General features: G+C 34.9%; 1 protein-coding gene across 1 annotated transcript in view; it reads right to left on the bottom strand.

Moving 5' to 3' along the window:
* ARIH1 (ariadne RBR E3 ubiquitin protein ligase 1) overlaps positions 1-21,708 on the bottom strand; it is a 113,591-nt gene that overhangs the window by 49,099 nt on the left and 42,784 nt on the right. The window contains exon 2 of the mRNA XM_077881785.1: positions 14,410-14,477. Within this exon, the coding sequence (XP_077737911.1) occupies positions 14,410-14,477 (68 nt within the window). The remainder of the gene's footprint in view (positions 1-14,409; positions 14,478-21,708) is intronic.

The raw sequence follows: 21,708 nt of genomic DNA, 5'->3' as shown, positions 1-21,708 counted from the left end.
TATTTTCTTATTGCTGTAGCCCAGTGTCTAGAAGAATCTTAAAATCATTCAGTTTGTTTTTAAAAGAGTAACTGATTTAAGAGGAACTTCTTAAAGATAATCCACGGTAACAAATCTGAATTCCTTTGCTTTTGGCATATTTCACACTGCAATGGGTTTATCCACTTTTTGAGCCATTCTAGAAGCTTTCAGAGAACTTTCAAATACTGCTCAGGTAAACAGAATGGGGAGCTTAAGAATCCTCTCATACGGTTTGAGACAGTGGGCCTAGAAATCTTTTTATTTTATTAAGTTCCATTTTATAAGAAATCATTTTAAAATTTGGTTTTGTTATTAATTACCAACAATTCTACAATAGTTACTTGGAAATATTGAAATCTAATTTATTTTCACTAACCTAACTTAAAATTAATACTTAAGTCTATTTCTTAAGTTGTTGACTTTAAATGTATTGAGTGTCTTTATGTTATGTGATCCTACACTAAACCCTCTAGTTTTTAGAGTTTTCCTAGTTGATTACTTTGGCCAAATATCGGACCCTCCAACCCCCAATATTCTTTATAGTGACAGTATCCATTTCCTTCCAGTACCTGTTGTTATGGAGGTTTGTGATCAAAATAATTTTTCTCATTTTATAATTCAAATCCTTTTTCAAGTGGCATATATATATAATTTTGTTTTCTTTCTTCATTCTTGAGATTTAGTAGTTTAAGGCTAGCTCTAGTAGGCTTTATCTCAGCATTCAACTTTCTCTTTAAAAATGCCATTCAAGGGTAGCCCCGGTGGCGCAGCGGTTTGGTGCCTCCTGCCGCCTGGGGTGTGATCCTGGATACCTGGGATCGAGTCTGCTTCTCCCTCTGCCTGTGTCTCTGCCTTTCTCTCTCTGTCTCTGAATAAATAAATAAATCTTTAAAAAAAAATGCCATTCAGGTCTTAATTACTTCAAGATCCTTTTTAGTAATTAAGTCTGTGCCCTGCTGGATTTGTACCCAGTCTTTGTTCATTTGTCCTCCATGTTTACCATCTGCTAATTCCTTCTTTGTCCTTTTTCTGTCTTGTATATCTCTATTTTCCATAGTATCTCCTCTGTAACTTGCTGTTGCTAATGTGGTTTTGAGCTGTGCGAGATTATTACTTGCCCCTTTTTTCTTAGTTTCATCAGCTTCCTTTTTATCTTGTTCTGTTTTTTTATCAATTCATCTTTGATTCCCTCAGCTCACAGAGTCTACATTTATTTTAATCTCCTTAAGAGAACAAAGCAGCTTTTTCTTTCAAATTATGATATTTTATTAAGGACTACTAGGCTCAAGAATACGGGTGGATTCTTGACTCCCATACCTGTTGTTTACCTGGTCACTATTTGAAAGTTCTGCCAACTGTTCCTCGTATTTTATCCTTTCTAGTTCTGAGCTGTGATGAAAGCAAATATATTAAGAAACGAATCTCAGTGAAACAGATGTAAGTAACTCCTTCTAGGTCTGAATTAGCACAATTTTAAAAGAAACACAATAATCTATGTCATCTTCCCAAAAGGCTCCCACTCCATTACAAAAAAATTTAAGCATACAAGTCAACAGAACAGTACATTGAACTCCCACATACCCATCACCCAGCTTTAACCATTATCAACATTTTGCTAATCAAAAAGATTTTCTGAGAAACACAATTTTATTCTCATATGAACTTTTTTTTTTTCTCAGATGAACTTTTAAGGTAGGTCTGAAATTATGGCAGACATTTTAAGAAGAAGCTAATGACTATTCCCCTCATAGGTAGTTGTCCACATTCCCTGGCTTGATTAGGATTATTTCAATTTACCAAATTCTAACCTAAAGCCTCTGAAACTTCAAGAACATCACAGTATACAAAACCTTATAACTTCTTTACACATGTCTATTCCCCCTAAACACATGTCTCAATCTGAGGAAAAGCTTCAAACCTTTTATCATTTTCTCAAAAAAGACTATGGCCCACATAATGACAAAAACCAGTATTATTTTCTAAAATGATTTTTTACTTCAAAGAAAACAAAGACAGTGGCTTCTGTGCCCTCTGTCCAAATATGTGCATGCAAGGGAAGTGTTTATTTATACCCTCTGCTCTGCTGGTCTTTTTCTTCCTGCTACACGAGCAGCATAATTTAGTAATAAGTAAAATGAAACTAAGTACTTATGATTCATGCAATAGTGGATCTGATTCCAACTGAAGAGAATTATTAAAAGTTTACAGAAAGTATTTAAAAATGGTATTTTATTATTTTGATAAGAATGTTTCTATATATATATATTTTTTTTTTTTTTTAAAGATTTTATTCATTTATTCAAGAGAGAGGCAGAGACACAGGCAGAAGGCAGGCCCCATGCAAGGAGCCCAACATGGGACTCGATCCCGGGACTCCAGGATCACGCCCTGGGCCGATCCAGGATCACGCCCTGGGCCGAAGGCAGGCGCCAAACCTCTGAGCCACCCAGGGATCCCCTGTTTCAATATATTCAATGGAAGTCCTTAGGTTATAAATGTTGAGAGCCTATAAACAAAAAATATATATAATTAAAATCTAACTATGCTAAAATTAAGAATAAGGAATCAAACCATCCATTTTCATGTTAGTTCCCTCACATATTAAGCAACTATATGTAGGAATTGTGCTGGTCAATGGCAGTGTTTAACGGCTGTGAAGGAAAGAGATGGAGACGGCTATTTCAATATGACATGCCAAGTAACAAAAGGTGGAAGGAGAATGCTAGGAAGGTACAAAAAATAGAAACTGACTTCAAGAAGTTAAAATGACTTAACAGTAAATGTGTTAAAAATTCAGAGATTAACGTGATCCTAGGGGCATCAGATGAGTTGTATATGATGTACAGAACTGTACACAACATCTCTTAGAACCCCAGAATGAAATAAAAAGCTCTCTGAACTTCTATAAAATATAGCTGTTGAGGAGATTGGGGCCTGAATAGTCAAGGACATCCTCACAGAGTGTAGATCTCATTAAAATCTGTTCAAGTGACCATATTGCACAGGACATACAGAAAAGAGTCAAAGTATGGATGGTTTTCAAAAAGTCAAATGGTACAGCTTTGATGTGATAAGAACCAGAAAGGTAGTGGTGATAAAATGAATTGACATGGTCAAAAGTAAGTTTAGGATGGATGTGATCCTAGAACCCAGAAGACAGTGAGGAAACTGTCTTGGCAATATGTTGATTTACTTGTAGGTAACCAAAGGTACTATTAATTCTAAAACAATCCAGAAAACAAACTGGACCTCCCCTTTTAAGGTTGTTCCTTTTCCTATGTGCACATGTATGTTTTTAAAGTTATTTTTATTGTGATATAACATAATTTTAGAAAAGTACATAAATATCAATGGGCAGCTTAATGAATTGTTATAAAGCAAACACTTGTGTATAACCAACCCAGACAAGAATTAGAATACTGCTAGTACTTCAGAAATACTCCAAACATTCCTTTCTCAATAACAAACTCCTTTTCCTCCGGGACATAATCACTATTCTATTTTTCTTTATAATTTTACCACCAAAATATGCATTCTCAAACAATATAGCTTAGTTTTACCTGTTTTTTGAGTTGCATATAAACAAAATCACATAGGACATAAGTATTTAGAGGTCATTCCATATGATGATTTTTAAGATTCATCTATGTAGTCAACTGCACCTCTAATTTGTTTTTTGTTGATGTTATTATGTAAATATACCATAATTATCCACTTATCTACAGACATTTGGGCCGTTTGTAGGTTGGAATTATTAAGAATAATGCTGGTATGAGCACACTTACGACTTTCAATTGAGATGTGCATATGTCTTTTTACTGGGTATATGCCTGGGAGTGGAATACTGAGTTAACCATATGTGTGTAAATACCAAGAAAAAAATTATAAAACAGTTCTACATGTCTTTTTAGAATCATTTATTTTAACTTATCTATAGACTCCTTTGGATTTTCTATGTACACAACTAATATCAGTGAATGTTAACTATTTATCTTCTCCCTTACAACTATGATAATTTATTCTACTGGCTAGGATCATCTTCAGTATTATGCTGAAAAGAAGTGAAAATAACAGATATCCATGTCTTGAACTCTATCTAAAAGGGAAATTTTTCAACATTTCAGCATAAACTATGTTACCTCCTACCGGTGTTTTTATAGATTTACTTAAGACTAAGAAAGTTCCCTTTTGTGCCTCGCTTGCTAATGCCTTCTTTTTAAAATCATGAATGATGACTGATTTTTAGAAACTGCTCCTCTATATCTCTTGAAATGTTTTTCTCATTAAAATTTGTTCAGGTGACCATACTGAATTGCTTCCAGGTTAAACCTACCTAGGATTTCTGGGATAAATCAAAATCGCCCCGGCTGAGTTACTGTCCTCTTTATGTATTACTGAACAAAATTTGCAAATATTCTGAGTTTATTTTTTGCATCTATGTATGAGAGAAATTGACAAGTAATGTTTCTTTGGGTTCTGGAATCAAAGGTGATAGCGTTATGAAGGTGGGGGATTTTGTTTTTCTAAAAGAATCCATGGTTAGAGAAGATAAGGTTGGAGTTATTATCTCATTAAATGTTGGTAGAACTTTCCAGTATATCCATCTGGACTTAGACTTTTCTTTACAAAAAAATTTCACTTTACAGATAGTCCTTATAGGTTTTCTATTTATTTCTATTTATAAATTTTCTATTTATTTCTATTTATTTCTTATTTATTTCTCAAATCAATTTCAGTAAGTTGCAAATTTCTAAATGTTTATTCATTACATGTAAAATTTCCAATTTTGATAGTTATCCACAATATCTTAGGAGGTTTAAAAAAAAAAAAGATTTTGTTTATTTAATCATAAGAGACACACAGAGAGAGACAGAGACATTGGCAGAGGGAAAAGCAGGCTCCCCACAGGGAGTCCAATCCCCAATCAATGCAGGACTTGATTCCAGACCCCTCGGATCACGCCCTGAGCTGAAGGCAGATGCACAACCGCTGAGCCACCCAGGTGCCCCTTAGGAGGTTTTTTGCTTTTTGTTTTTAACATATTGCAGGATTCAAAGTGACATTCTTTTTCAGTCCTGATATTAATTATTTGTGCCTTCTTTTTTCTTGATTAATCTCACCAGGGTATCAACGTTATCAGTCTAGGGGGAAAAAAATCTTTTGGCTCTTTAGCCATTCTATATTTCTTTTCTGTTTTATTAAATTCTTCTGTTATTTCTTGTAATTTCTCTGAAATTATTCTGTTGCTCGTTTTTGTTTTTTTTTAAGATTTTATTTATTTGAGAGAGTGAACAAAAGAGACAGAGAGGAAGAGCATGTGCACAAGGCGGGGTAGGGGCAGAAGGAGAGGGAGAAGCAGGCTCTCCAGTGAGCAGGGAGCCCAATGCAGAACTCAATCCTGGGACTCCAGGATCTTGACCTAAGCCAAAGGCAGACACTTAACCAACTGATCCACCCAGGTGCTCTTGTTGCTCATTTTCTATCATGACACATCTAGCTCATTACTTGAGACTTAAGATGAAAGCTTAGTTCATTACTTTCCTTATATATGCATGTAAGGTTATAAACTCTACTACTTAAGCACAACTTAAGCTGCATTCCACAATTTTCCCCCTTAATATTCAAATAGTTGCTTAAATAACAGTATAAATATTTGAAACTTCAACAAAATTGACAGAACTTAAAACACTTCAAAGAATGCAAAGGCTAGTTACAACATAAAGGTGTTTTTATTAATTAAAAGATGGCACTGTTTATGAAAACATTTTCTATGAACACAGTATTCTAAATTGGCATGTCTTTCAACCTACAGAGGTAATCAACTTACTATCATTTCCACTGTTGCTGTTAAGTCAGCTGTTCTCTAAAAATATATGTGTAATATATACTTTCTATATATTTTTCTATATATATATAATATATACACAAATTTTTACTCTTTGAAAGTAATCTTCCTTGTATCTTTTTTTTTTTTAGATTTTATTTATTTGTTCATTAGAGACACAGAGAGAGAGGCACAGACACAGGCAGAGGGAGAAGCAGCCTCCATGAAGGAGCCCAATGCGGAACCCGATCCCAGGACTCCAGGATCATGCCCTGAGCCAAAGGCAGACGCTCAACCGCTGAGCCACCTTAGCGTCCCTCTTCCTTGTATCTTATTGCTTTTATGATTATTTTTGCTGTTGTTTCTGTAGTTGTCCTATGATGTTTTAAAATGTGAATTTAAAAAAAAAAAAAGTGGATTTCTTTTTATTGTATTTCATGAAATCTAAAATACTTTGGTACTGAAATTTCATGATCTTACCAGAAAGTGAAATAGGAAACTTTTCATGTCAGCATTTCAATCTTGTTGGACTACAAGGTGCCATCAATTGAAAGATGCATTCAAATTTTAAGCACATTAAAATATCTTAGAATCAATAAGTAGTATTTATTATGCATGGAAACTGTTAGGCTTCTTAAATTGTTTGACTTTTTTTTTTTTTCTTTCACCAATCTGGGAAATTTTCAGTCATTATATCTTCAAATACTGCCTTTGGCCCATTCTCTCCTAAAACTCAATGAGACCTTCTCATTAGATCCTTTACATTTCTTAACTTCTCCTCTGCATTTTCCATCTTTTAGAGTATGTACTTTATTAAAATAGTGGTTTGGTCTGATCTTCTAATACACTAAACCTCTCTTTAGCTTTGTCCAATCTGCTGTTAAATTAATTCACTGAGTTAATTTTGCTTATTTTGGTTATAAAAATTGTCTTTTTTGAGTTGTTTTCCTAACCCTGCTAGAACTAGATTGTGCCTCCTAACACACTTGACTTATTTCAATAGCTGTGTTCAATGTTTGACACTGGTTCCATACCCATAGAACTGCACATAAATGGAACTATGAATCAAAAAAAAATAAGATAACTACAATAAATTATAATAAAAATAAATTAATAATAAGAGAAAAATTCTTTCTCACATCTCTAAGAGAGCTCATACTTTCCAGTTCCCTGCTGATGGCATACCATCTGATCCAGTTCTGACAATTCTAATATCTGTCAATATCTGTCTAATAGCTGTCATATTTTAATTAAAAAAATAATTTGGGGAAGCAGTTTGAGGCCTTAATGTTCTTTCTCTAGAAGAGATTTATATTTGTTTGTTGTCAAGTGCCTGGGTACATTAATAGTCTGGGACCATCTTAGTTCACATAAAAGACTTAAGGTTTTCTGGGCCACCCAGATGACAGGAATACTATCTTTATCTTTATAAGAGCTGGTTTACCTAATCCTCATTCTTTGTAGGCCTAAGACTCCAACTTTTTCCCCCACTAACCAGAGGGCCAATAAAAATCACAGCTCAGTCTCTTAGCTCCCTCTCAGATCAGAGAATACTTCCAATGCAAAGCAACCTGGAATGCTTGGCTCCTCACTCTAGACTTCCATATTCTTTCAGGCCTTAACCTTCTAATTCCTGTTTTACTAATTCTTTGATATTCTTCATTTTTAAAATGCCTCAATTTCATGAAGATTTCTCTACTGTATTTAGTGGATAGAATGGTCCAAATTACCAGAAGTTTCCCAGGGTCTCATATTTTCTTGGTCATAGTTTAACGTCTCTTCCACCTACACTCTGTTTTCAATTAACCATCATCATCCTAAGTCAACATTATCCTTCTACCTGAGTTATTAAAATAGATTTCCAATGGGTCATCCTGCTGATGGAGAATCAACTCATATTGTCACTAATTTTTTTCTGCAATAATCCCCTTATATCACATTTCTCCATTAAAAAACCTTCAAACCTTTCCACTTAATAGAAAAAAAAAAAAGCCAAATTCACTTGCTTAGAATTCAAGGTCCTCCACAGTGTGCTTCCTATTAAACATGCCCTATCATTTCCCCTCTATCTTTCATGTACTCCATGAAATCTCATTACCATTCAATGTGTGTCCCTTAAACTACCCCCCCTTCTCCCAACTCATTTCCTGAACTTGAAATGCTCAGGTTCCCACTTTGCCTGCCCTTCCAGACCGAATTAAATGCCATCACATCAATAAATCCCTTTCCTACCTGAGCCAGAAATAACCTTTTAAATATTCCCTTAAAATTTTACCTCTAAGTACCTTAGATAAATGACATATGATACATTGTTCTGTGCACCTCTTCATCACCAAACCTCTACTCAATGTCTTTTACACAGCTGATATTAAAAAACATTCTTGAAATTTATATAGTAGGAAGATAGCAGGGAGATAGACAAGAGAAAAACTTCAGATGAAATAACTAATGGAGAAAACTGCTCCGAGTTCATACACCTAGGAGGTGGTGGAGCAGAGATCCCATGTCCTTAACCACTAGAGTATAGTAAGAGTATACATTTGCTGCTTTCCATACATGCTCCCCAGTAACACCAAACTTTTTTTTTTTTTTAAGATTTATTTATTCATGAGAGACACAGAGAAAGGCAGAGACATAGAGAGAGAAGCAGGCTCCCTGCAGGGAGCCTGACGTGGGACTCGATCCCGATCCCGGATCCTAGGATCATGTCCTGAGCCGAAGGCAGATGCTCAACCGCTGAGCCACCCAGGTGTCCCTACACCAAACTTTTTAAACAGTAAAAACCCACCATACTATAGAAGGGTGATAAATGCCATCACAAAAGCCTGGTTTCTGACAAACCAAACTTATTCTTACATCCCAGAAGTTAACTGTGAAACAATATATTAGTAGTGATGTGGCTAAGAAAAGTTCCATACCATCATAACAACACATAAGTGCCAGTTCTAGTAACTATTCACTCAATGGTGTTAATGCTTCAGAATGAAAACTGAATACCTATTTGCAACATAGCCTGCATTGAAATCAATTTTCAAGATTCTTTGATTATACCTGTCCATGAAAAGCTGTGAGTCATCGATCGCTTATATATTTCCTCACCTCAAATATGCCAGTTAACTCATTAACACCCACCGTATAGAGAAGTACTGGGTTTTTTGTGTTGTTTTTTTTTTTAACTTATGATCAATTCTAAAGAAGCATTATTTGGTGGGTTTTGTTTCTATTCCTGATATACTGAAATCTGATTTACATCCATGTCATCATTTACAGAAATTACATATTTAAAAAATAAAACCTAGAAACGGTTGAACTAAAATATTTACTAAACACTGACTACATATTAGGAATTATGTACTAGCAATGAAAGATGAATAAGACAGTTTTATACACAAACAATTCTAACAGAAGTTTTGAAATATTAAATCAAATAGATATAAAAGTGCCAATGAAGAAGTGATTAACTGTCTTGAGAAATAAGAATAGCCATCTTAGAAACAAAGCTTATGTTGGGTTTAAAAAAAAAAATTAGGAAAAAGGGCATTATGGAAGGCATGCTAGGCATGGGCCAAGGACAGTACAATTCCAAAAGTGCTCCCTACGGCTTTGTAGTTAACAGCCTACATAGATATCCAGAGAAGCCCCATATAGACAAAGGAAAGAGTTGCAAAGTTCAGTCAATACAAAAATGAATTTGATGACATCTTAAAAGTTGTGCACTACTAAAGTATAATATGAGAACAGAAATAAAGATATCGAAATAAAGAGAAGATAATAGGCAGACAGGAGCTGGATTTTTAAAGATTCATTCACTTATTTGAAGGAGAGAGTGAGAGCAGGGGGAGAGGCAGTGGGAGAAGGAAAAGGAGAGAAGTAGACTCGCCTCTGAGTCTGACGTGGGGGCTCTATCTCATGACCCTGAGATCATAACCTAAGCCAAAATCGAGTCAGAGGCTTAACCAACTGAAATTACATATTAGGAGTTGTGTTATGTACTAGCACTCCAGAAGCAGAATTTGTAAATGTCTTGTCAGGGGAGGTGAGTGAGAAGAATGGGCAAAATAGATACAAACTTCCAATTACAAAGCCAGTAAGTTATGGAGATAAAAAAGTACAGCACAAGGAACATAGTACTATTGTAGTAACATTATATGGTGACAGAGGGTAACTACATTTATCATGGTAAGCAATGAGTAATGTATAGAATTGCTGAATCGTTATGTTGTACAACTGAAATTAATATAACGTTGTACGTCAACTATATTACAAAAGTAAAATTAAAAATTTTTAAATAAAAAAGTCTTGCCATAAAAGAAAGGGAAAAAAGGACAACTCACTTTCTCAGTCTCTCCTGCTGACAGGATTCAGGCCCAGCAGGAGCAGGGTGACCTATTGTTTATGAAAAGTACAGTACTTGAAGAAGATTGGATGAAGAATTCATTCTGTCAAAGGGATAAGGATACACCCAGCTTTCAGAGGCCCAAACAGCAGAAATACTAGTTGAGACAGAGAGGTCAGTCACATGCCCAATATTGATGTTATGCGCTGTAAGGTCTGTGCGCCCAATGGCAACCTAAAAGGCACGTTTACTAAAATAGCTTGACACTGTGATTTGGGCACTTTTCCTGGATGCATAGCCTCTATAGTTCTGCCTTTTCCAAAATGTCATATAGTTGAATCCATACAGTATGTGGCCTTTTCAGTTTCGCTTCTTTCACTTAGAAATATGCATTTAAGGTTTCTCCATATCTTTTCATGACTTCATAGCTCATTTCTTTTTACCACTAAATAATATTCGAGTGTCTGGATGTACCACAGTTTATTCATCCACCCACCAACTGAAGGACATCTTGATTGCTTCCCAAGTTTTAGCAATTATGAATAAAATTGCTATGAATATTCATGTTCAAGTTTTTCTGTGGACGCAAGTTTTCAACTCATTTGGGTAAATACCGAAAAGTATGACTGATGGATCCTATGTAAGAGCATGTGTAGTTCTGTAAGAAACTGTCAAACTGTAAGCAAAGCACCTATGCCATTTTGCATCCCCACCAGCAATGAGAGTTTTTGTTGCTCTGCATCCTTATCAGTACCTAGTAGTGTCAGTGTTTGTGACTTTACCCATTCTAATAGATATGCAGTGGTATCTCATTTTACTTAGCAATGCCCTAATAATATATGATGTTGAGTTTCTCTTCATATATTTATTTAACACCTGCATATCTTCTTTAATGCAGTGTCTATTCAGATTTTTGCCCACTGGATTTTTTTCTTTACTAGTGAGTTTTAGGAGTTCTTTGTGTATTTTGGATAACAGTCAGTCTTTATCAGATGTCTTCTGCAAATATTTTCTCCACGTCTGTGGCTTGTTACTCATTCTCTTAATATTTTTCCTTTAAAAAAAATCCTTTTCAAAGATGTTTTTTGTTTCATGAATTTTTGTTCTCTATTTCACTTATGTTGCTTTATCTTAAATACCTATTCTACTGTTTGGAGGATTTGTGTGTGTGTGTGTTTTTCCTTTGTTTGTGTTTTTCTAAGTTCCTATTTCAAAAGCTTTGTTTTCTACCTTTTTCTCTTTCTCTTATAAAGATACTAAGCCTGCAAATTCCCCTGTATCTCCTAAGCCATATTCTACATTTGTACTGTCACTGTTTAGTTACAATCATTTTTAGATAGTAAGAGTTATCTCAAAGTATAAAAATAGAATGCAAATAGATTTTCACTAGAATTCATCATAGCCTAAATTTGACCAATTTGAAAATAACATACTCTGAAAGGTACCAAATACCAATACATATTTTAAATCCTCTCTGCTTACTGATAAACAGTCTAGAAGAAAACACATTAGTGTAAGAAGACTTATGTGCAAACAGAAGTAAGATAAAAAGAGCATCCACAAAACAAGAATCAAGTTATTAAAATAAATAAAACAGATACTGTTGAACTAAACAATTCAAGATGGCTAAATAGTAGAATGGGTGAAAAACGAAACCAAGTGAGTGAATTAAACATAAACCAGGTAACTTCACAGACCAAAGGAGAAAGATAAAGACACAAGTACAGAAGAAATATTTTGAAAAAAAATTAAAATTAACTTCCAAAAGGGATCCAAAAATTTCAGTAAGTGACTAACAGGGATTCAGGAAAGCATTAGGAGAATTGAGAAAATACTGAAGAAATAATAGCTAAGAATTTCCCCAAATCAAAAATATTGGTCTTCAGACTTAAAGGGCCCAACTGGATATACTTTCAAAAGCTACTCAAAATTTCAAAATATTAAGGATTTCTCTTAGAGCCCTTAAAAATCTAGTACATATGAAATGATTTAAATGACTAAAGATATAATCTGTGGAGAGAAAAAGGTAAATTTGGAGAAAACAGTGAAATGCAAGAGACCAACCAAAAGAAAAACAAAAAGTTAAATATATACTAGTAAAAATGCTTGTGAAGGTAACCACTAGAAAAACTGAAATAAAACATATAACTGAAATTATTAGGGGGGAAAAAAGAAAAAAACTTGATCAAGCCAACAAAATAACTAAATAGCCAACATTATAAATACAGGGCCCAACTTACAATGGCAGTAATTAAATCTAAACATATTAGTAAGCATAAAGTCTGGCAGTGTTAATATCAAACACAGAATATAATGTGCAACTCATTAAATGAGGCAAAAAGATATTGCATATTGATTTCAGAAACACTAAAGATTTAAAAGGCACCCAATAATATATTTCAGAATATATGAAAAATTGAAATTACAAAAAAGACACTGAAAAATTCACACACACACACACACACACACACACACACAGAAGTTTCCAAGGTGCTACCTACTTTTTAATTCATACTTACATTTAAGTACAGTATTTAACTGAAAAATGCTTTTAGCAGTGTCAACAGTGTTACATGAGAAAATTCAGAATGTCTTTGGAGAAATATTATTAACACAAACTGTTCAGTCTAGCTCACTACAAAATATCAGATATAAATAAAACTCCTTTTCCTAATAGAAGTGTCACAAAATAAGCCAGAAAATAAATGTTACCAAAATTAAGAAATACCACTGACTTCAGAACACAGGTGGTGGTGGAGGCGATCACACTTAGCAGTATTTTATTCTTCATAAACCCTAGGAAAACTACATATGCTTCAGAACATAAGCTTGGGAGTCCAACAAACCTGAGTGCTAACTTCTTGTGTTACAAAACTGAGATAAACTCTAAGCCTTAGTTTCCGTATCAGTTAGGTGGGGATAATAGTTCCTAACTCCATGAAGCTATAAGGAGGATAAGGTGAAATAATTGTGGCACAACGGGCCCAATAATTGATTATTACTTGTTACTATTAAATTGTAGTTGGGGTGCAAGGTGTGAGAAATTGAGCAATGTTCTTGGTATTATTTAGTATCTGTTTTGCAAAGTTCTTTCAAGTTTAAAATCAAATGGGAAGTATTTTCCATTTATTTTCTCATTAATATTTGGGTTTCAATTCCCAACAACTAGTGTTAACTCTTGATTTTAATAAAGATTGCTAATTTTAGACTGAAGAATGGCTGATAGAATAAATATAGGCAGTCACCCTACCACCTTAACAAGTATTCCTGGGTCACCAGGGTGGCTCAGCAGTTGAGCTCCTCCCTTCGGCCCAGGGTGTGATCAAGTACCACATCAGGCTCCCTGCAGGGAGCCTGCTTTTCCCTCTGCCTATGTCTCTGCCTCTCTCTGTGTGTGTCTCTCATGAATAAATAAATAAATAAATTCTAAAACAAAAACAAAAACAAAATAAAACCAAATATTCCTAATTTCCAATCTAAGGGGAAAAAAATTAAGAATGGCTTTAATATTGTCCTCCTCTAGTCCTGTAATTTCTTCCCTTTCAGAACTAGAAAGGCTTTCAGGGAGAAAAAATAAATAATCTCAATGGAATATAATCTTGCCTGAAACCAGATAACTTGTCCAAACAGCTGCTTTGATTATCAGGATACCCTGAGCAACTTCTTTATTTTTATTGAATAAATGTCATTAATATGCCCAACACAGATTTAAGGTTGTGGGTAAGAAATCTTTATTTAACTAATGGAAGATATTATTCCTATGTTTGAAGACTGTATCAAGCACTTTTTTTTTTCAAGCACTTTTTAAAATGTATTTTATCTTATTTTAAGTAGGCTCCATGCCCAACGTGGGACTTGAACTCAGGACCCTGAGATTAAGAGCTGCATTCTCTACCAACTGAGCCAGCCAAGTGCCCCTTGAACACTTTTTCAAAATCCACTTTTAGTTCTCAGTATTCAAGAAGATTCAATTTTGAAGATACTGAAGGAGAGTCCCCACCTTAGCTCCAAAACACAAAAGGAACATTAAGCCTAAATTCCCTTAACACTAAGATTATTGCAGAATTTACAGATGAGGAATACAAGAAATTAAAGCACATACAACATGCACATTGGTTTTTTTCCCATACTGGTATATAAATCAATTCCTTATTTGCTTCTTATAAATTCAGTTAAACAGGCTTTCTGTGTTACTTCTAAGTACAAAGCTGACAATATAGTTCCTTACCTTTCCATTAGCTTCTCTTTATCCCAATTGAAGTGGCTAAGGAGTATTCTTGTGATAGTTGCTGGATTCTAAAGAAGGGGGGAGAAAAAGTTATTTTAAGGTAACAGTACTTCATTGACACTTTGTGAATTTTTAGGTTGAATTTAATTTCATCCCACCCAAATTTCCTTTCCTAAGATATTTCTTTATTCTACAAAGAAAATACAAAATTTAGCTGTAAGATAAAGATGATTTAAAAATAGTTTGCCATACTAATTTGTTAGGCTTCTATAGGATTCCAAAGCAGAATTCAAAATAAGTCAAAAAGAGATTAAACGAAAACTTGCTGTATTAAATCAAGCACTAGTTAAAAGTAACTCCTTTGCATTTAAGATTTAGCATACTGTCATACTGTTAATCAACAAAATCAAAATTTCTAATCAATAAAATTTCTAATACTTTATATCATACTGAATAGTTCAAATGAGTCTAAGCCATATTTATAAGTCAGAAGGTCCATCAGAGATATTTAGTGAAAACACAAAATATCTGTACTGGGTAATAATTTAGAGAGCATAATCTGAGGTTGCTGTTTCATTTCTAGAGGGACAAGCTAACAGCATCAAAAAAAAAAAAAAAAAAAAAAACACCCAAATTTACTGTCTGTTTAATGCTGTCGTTTATTTTCACTAATATTTATTTCCATTTCCCAACTAATCAGGTTACTATCTGGGTACAGAATTTTAACTTAAAATGTGAGTTACAATGTCAGAGGTAGAATTCAAACCTGAATCTTAATTTATAGGTCATGTATAATTTTATTACATCAAATAACATTTCAAAAAGGATCTCTGCATAAAACTACTTTTGTGTCACCATAGTTAAAGTATTAGTTAGCAAGTGACTTAACTAAAAAAGTAACCTTGTATATAAATAATGTCATGGAAAAAATCTCTATCAAGTATTCTCAATAATACCATTTGTCACAGAAAAATTCACATACATTCAATGCCCTCCACCCCCAAATCCAAAGATGTAGATATGGTAACTCTCATTTGACCACTCTAGGTACATTTTGCTAATCTATTTAGGTACTCTTTGCTTCTTGTGCCCAGACTCCATTAAGAATCCTCCTTTAACATAGCATTCAACAAACACCACCACTTAACAAGAGTTAGTATGTAGGAGGAAAAACCACCCACCCTATTAACTGATCCTATTTTATATTTATTTATACAGACTATACACTGTTTTGTCTAGCTTTTTCTCAGAAATGTGATTCAACAATTTATTCACACCCCAACCCACCCAACCCTACCCAACTCTGTTTGGAAACAGGTTTTCACAATAAGACTTGCCTGCAATTGAAAAGAGTTATTCATTTAGGTTTAGTTGTATGTAAAATAAAGGCAATAAGCCTATCAATTGGTAGAATGAAGTTCAGTAGTACCTATGAGAATTGTGTGGCATCCAAATACACTGTTCTCTGCTGCTAGACAGAGTGCTTGGGGAAAAAATGTTTCAGGAGTTGAGTCTCAAGTTTACAAAGAGAAAAGAGGAAGAAGAGGACAAATGCCCTCTGATGCCCTTTGATGTTGCTGTACTCTAGTGTCTTTTCCAGTATCAAAAACTGGTGCTATCCAGAAGTTCCCAAACCCATTACTCATTTACCAAAAATTATTATGGAAAGTTCAGTTAAAGCACAGATTACTAGTTCCACTCTCATAGTTCTACTTAACAGGTCTGGAGTAGGGTGTCCTTAAATATGTTCATGACCCAAGGGATTCAGAAAATTAGACCAGCAGTCTCCCAGGTGAAGAAAACACAACAGTTTTTCTATTTTTTAGCTCATCCTTCAAAAATTCCTGTGTTGGTAGGTGTATGTACCTGATGTACATATTATATCAAAAGTACATGCTCAAAAGTTTGAAAAAATTCGTTAAACCACAGTGGCATAATAATGCTCAAATATCGGGGATCCCTGGGTGGCGCAGAGGTTTGGCGCCTGCCTTTGGCCCAGGGCACGATATTGGAGACCCGGGATCGAATCCCACATCGGGCTCCCGGTGCATGGAGCCTGCTTCTTCCTCTGCCTATGTCTCTGCCTCTCTCTCTCTCTCTCTCTCTCTCTCTCTCTGTGACTATCATAAATAAATAAAAATTTAAAAAAAAATAATGCTCAAATATCTATATTTTGCTAGAGTCTATGTTATTGGGCAGGAGATATTTCACATACTAACTAAATAACTATATTTGGGTCACTATTTCAGTGTAGCTGGCTCAGGTCATTTATGTGCGCTGCATATAAGGAAAGGTAATCGGGGAATAACACATAATGTGAATCTACTTGTATGCCAGGCCCTGTACAAGGTACTTTAGATTTCCCATTTAATTCTCAAAGCTTTCTGTAAGGTAAACTACTTACCTGCCATTTTAAGTATGAGAAAACCATGACTAGACTCTATGGAAGTTCTAAAAGTTACACAATATTATCCAGTTAATTAAGGGGAATACTTGTGAATTTTAGCCTAAGACAATCTGGATCTAATATTTTTTCAATTATTCCACGTAGTAAAACCTAAGGGAATATGAAAGCTCTCATTTAACTACTAGTCATGTCTAAATATCCTTTACATCTTCCACCAAAGGGTATAATCAGGACAGGATGAGGAGAGGATGGCAGAAAGCTAAGAGACACAAGGGAGCTTTCTGAGAATGTTCTACTTCTATTTCTTGAAAGTGATGGTTATATGAGAGAAAACATTTTCCAAAACAAACTATACACTTAAAAATGGGTATGTTTAGTAATATAGTTAATGTTAATTTATTTAAAAACAAAACGATCTGACTTCTGGTGCTGGCCAAGATGGAGTAGAGTAATAAGCTCACTGCAGTGGCTCTCTCCCACTGATTATTTGAACAAAATATTCTTAAAATTAAACAACAGCAGGCAGGTTGGGGAGGGAATTGAAGAACAACAAATAAGGTGATGCTGAATATCTTTTTATCTTTTATTTCCTGGCTTTGACTCACAAGTGGGTCAAATGGGGAAACTGTTGTAGCAGGCATGAGCAGCTAATACTGAGAGGAGAGCATCTTTTTTTGCTAGAGGATTATGGCAAAAGGCTCCTAACAATGTAGGGAAAATACTTTTTTTTTCTCTCCTGTTTCTCTAGGTACTGCCTTGAGGCCAGCCACAGCCATGAAACTACACTGCTGCAGGAAGACAAGAGAAAATCTATTGCTCTGAATAGAAGAATCAGGAAGAGGGGCCCTGTTGTGAAAAAAAAGTTGGGGGGGATCCCTATTCTTTTCTTTTTTCTCTTGCCACCTCACCTCAAGGCACACAGGCAGGTAAGAAACTAAAACCTAGAGAGCACCACGCTTCTGGGTAAAAGAATGAAGTACCCTCTCTGAGACTCAGAGAGGATAAGGTAATTCACTAAAAAAATAAAGATGGAGAAGTAGACCCCTAATCCTGCGTATGAACCAAGTCCTGGGTTTGCACCTTCAAGCTATGCCCATTTGGAATGCAGCTAAAGTATAGGAGAGGCTTTTAGAATAGAACTATAATATAAATGACTGCCCAAATCCTAGATCAACCTAAGTGGGGATGGAAGGGCAACTCAACACAGCAGAGGCTTTGAAAACTGAACAGATAATGGAACTACTCTCTATACAAAGTGAGAAAAAATATGCAGTTATAACCTAACTGAATTGACTTGTTTACTCAAACAAATAATCCTCACCTCTCTAAAGGATTTAACAGGATGCAGAAACTCAGAACACAATATTCAAAATGTCCAGGATAGAATACAAAAATCAACACACAAGAACAACAAAAATCTGACCAATTCTCAAAGGAGAAGACAATTAATAGATGCTGACCCCAAGGTGACTCAGATATTAAAACATCAAAGACTTTTAAGGCAACTATTAAAAACATGATCCAGTAGGTGAAAATGGACACCTTAAGGTGGATGAAACAAATTCTTAGGAAAGAAACAAGTTACAAAAAAGAGTCAAATGGAAATTTTATTTTTATTTTTTTAACATTTTATTTATTTATTCATTAGAGATACAGAGAAAGAGGCAGAGACACAGTCAGAGGGAGAAGTAGGTTCCCTGTGGGGAGCCAAATGTAGAACTCGATCCCAGGACCCCGGGATCACGACCTGAGACAAAGGTAGAAGCTCAACTGCTGAGCCATCCAGGTGCCCCTATTTTATATTTTTTTAAGATTTTATTTGGCATTTATTTATTTATTTTATTTTTTAGATTTTATTTTACTGGGCAGCAGATTTTATTTATTTATTCATGAGAGACAGAGAAAGAGAGAGGCAGAGACACAGACAGAGAGAAACAGATTACCCCCCCAAACCCCTGCCCAGGGAGCCTGATGCTGGACTTGATCCCCCGACAGGGATCATGCCCTGAGCCAAAGGGAGATGCTCAACTATTGAGCAACCCAGGTGTCCCTAAATGCAAATTTTAGAACTGAAAACAAAGTTTACTGGGTAGGCTCAATAGCAGAAAGGAGATTACAGAGAAGTCAATGAACCTGAAGACATATCAATTAAAAATTATCCAAATTTAATAATAAAAAAACTTTTTTTAAAAAAGAAACAATCTCTCAGGGCCCTGTGGGGTAAATACCAAAAGCTGTCAGCCTAGAATCCTATATTCAGTGAAAGTATAGTTTAGGAATGATGACAAAGATATTCTCAGACAAGAGAAAACATTGCCAGCAGGCCTGCTCTAAATGAAAACGCTAAAAAGAAGTTCTTTAGGTGCAAAGGAAATGATTCCAGAAGGGAACTTGGAATGTGGGGGGGAAAGAGCAAGAGAAAGGGTAAATGGTAAGTATTAGGGACTATTTTTCTCTCCTCTTATGTCCTTGAAAATACATTAAAATGCTGAAATTAAAAATTATAACAGGCAATGGTGGGAGAAAGGGTTAAAATGTATAGGAAGTGACATATGACAACTACAATATAAAGGGACTGGGAGAGAAGCAAACCATACAGGTGTGAGGCTTCTGTGGGTTTCCTTGGAATGGCAGAATATGAACTCTAAGTAAAATGTGAAGAGTTAAAGTATCTATATTATAATCCCTAGGACAACCAATGAATAACTAGAAATTTAAAATTTTGAAGAATCATTTACAACAGCACCAAAATTTGACATATTCAGGTATAAATTTATTAACATATGTAAAGTATCTGTATGCTGAAAACTGCAAAATACTGATGAAGGAAATAAAAAGAAGACCTAGATACATGGATAGATACACTATCTTTCCGGGCTTGGGAGACTCAATATAATTAAAATATTATTTCTTCTCAAATTGATCTATAGATTCAATTCAATAACAATCAAAATCCCAGTAGGTATCAACAAAATGATTCTAAAGCTTATACGGAATAGCAAGGAAACTAGCATGACCAAAATAATTTTGAAAAGAACACCAAATGGATCAAGATAGTATGGTACTGGTACAAAAACAAACAAATCAATGGAACAGAATAGAAAATCCAGAAATGGATCCACAACTATATGGTCAACTAATCTTCAATAAATCAAGAAAGAATATCCAGTGGAAAAAAAGATAGTTTCTTCAACAAATGATGTTGAGAAAACTGGAGAGCAATATGCAGAAGAATGAAACTGGACCACCTTCTTAGATCATACAGAAAAGTAAATTCAAAATGGATGAAAAACCTAAACATGAGATTAAGAAAACATCAAAATCCTGGAAGAGAACACAGGCAGCAACCTTTTGACATCAGTCACAGCAAGTTCTTACTAGATATGTCTCCTAAGGCAAGGGAAATAAAAGCAAAAATGAACCACTGGGACTTTATCAAGATAAAAAGCTTCTACACAGCAAAGGAAACAATCAACAAAACTAAAAAACAACCTACAGATTGGGAAAAGCTATTTGCAAATGACATATCTGATAAAGGGTTAGTATCCAAAAATCTATAAAATGCTTATCAAACTCAATACTCAAAAAACAAATAATCCAATAAAAAAATGGACAGAAGACATGATATTTTTCCAAAGGAGAAGCACAGATGGTTAAGAGACACAGGAAAAGATGCTCCACATCACTCATCATCAGGTAAATACAAATCAAAACTACAATAAGGTATCACCTCACAACGGTCAGAATGGCTAAAATTAATAACACAGGAAACAACAGGTGTTGGCAAGGATGCAGAGAAAGGGGAACCCTCTTGTGGTGTTTATGGGAATACAAACTGGTACAGCCACCCTGAAAAATAATATGGAGGTTCCTCAAAAAGTTAAAAGTAGGGTGCCTGGGTGGCTCAGTCGGTTAGGTTATCTGTCTTCAGCTCAGGTTGTAATCCTACAGTCCTGGGATCAAGTCCCACATCAAGGGGAGCGTACCTCTCCCTCTCCCTCTGATCTTCCCCACTCCCATTGTGTTCTCACTCACTCTGCTCGTAAATAAATAAATAAATGAATAAATAAATAAAATCTTTAAAAAAGAAAATTAAAAGGAAAACTACCCCTAAGATCCAGCAATTATACTACTAGGTACTTACCTAAAGGATACAAAAATAATGATTCGAAGGGATATATTGCAGCATTATTAACAATAGCCAAATTACACAAAGAACCCAAATGTCCAATGACTGATGGATGGATAAAGAAACATAGCATGTGTACAGATACACACACATACAAACATTACTCAACCATTAAAAGGATTGAAATCTTACCATTTGCAACTACCTCCGCAGAGCTAGAGAGTATTATGCTAAGTCGGAGAAAGACAAATACCAATGATTTCATTCATATATGGAATTTAAGAAACAAATGGACAGTGTAGGGGGGCAAAGCAGAAAACCGACTCAACTGCAGAGAAAAAACTGAGGGTTGCTGGAGGGGAGATGGGTGGGGGGACAGGTTAAATGGGTGATGGGTATTAAGGAGTGGACTTGTGATGAGCACTGGGTGTTGGATGGAAGTGACGAATCACCAGATTCTAAAACTGAAACTAACGGTAAACTGTATATTAACTAATTGAAATTAAAAACATGAAAAATAAACAAAATGTTATTATCAAAATATATTATAAAGCTACAGGGCTGGCAAAAGAATAGATATACCAATCAAAGAAATAAAAGCCAGAAATAGATCCACACAAATATGCCAAAGTGACTTTTTACAAAGGTGCTACAATTCGGGGGTGGAGGGAGAGACACTGACAGCTTTTTCTAAAAACACTGCTAGAATAATCAAGATATCTATATATTTTTTTTTTAAATCAACTTTACCCTAAACCTTAGA

Source organism: Canis aureus, chromosome 32 (assembly GCF_053574225.1).
Source record: "Canis aureus isolate CA01 chromosome 32, VMU_Caureus_v.1.0, whole genome shotgun sequence".
NCBI lineage: Eukaryota > Metazoa > Chordata > Mammalia > Carnivora > Canidae > Canis > Canis aureus.
This window is presented reverse-complemented; position numbering and strand designations above follow the sequence as displayed.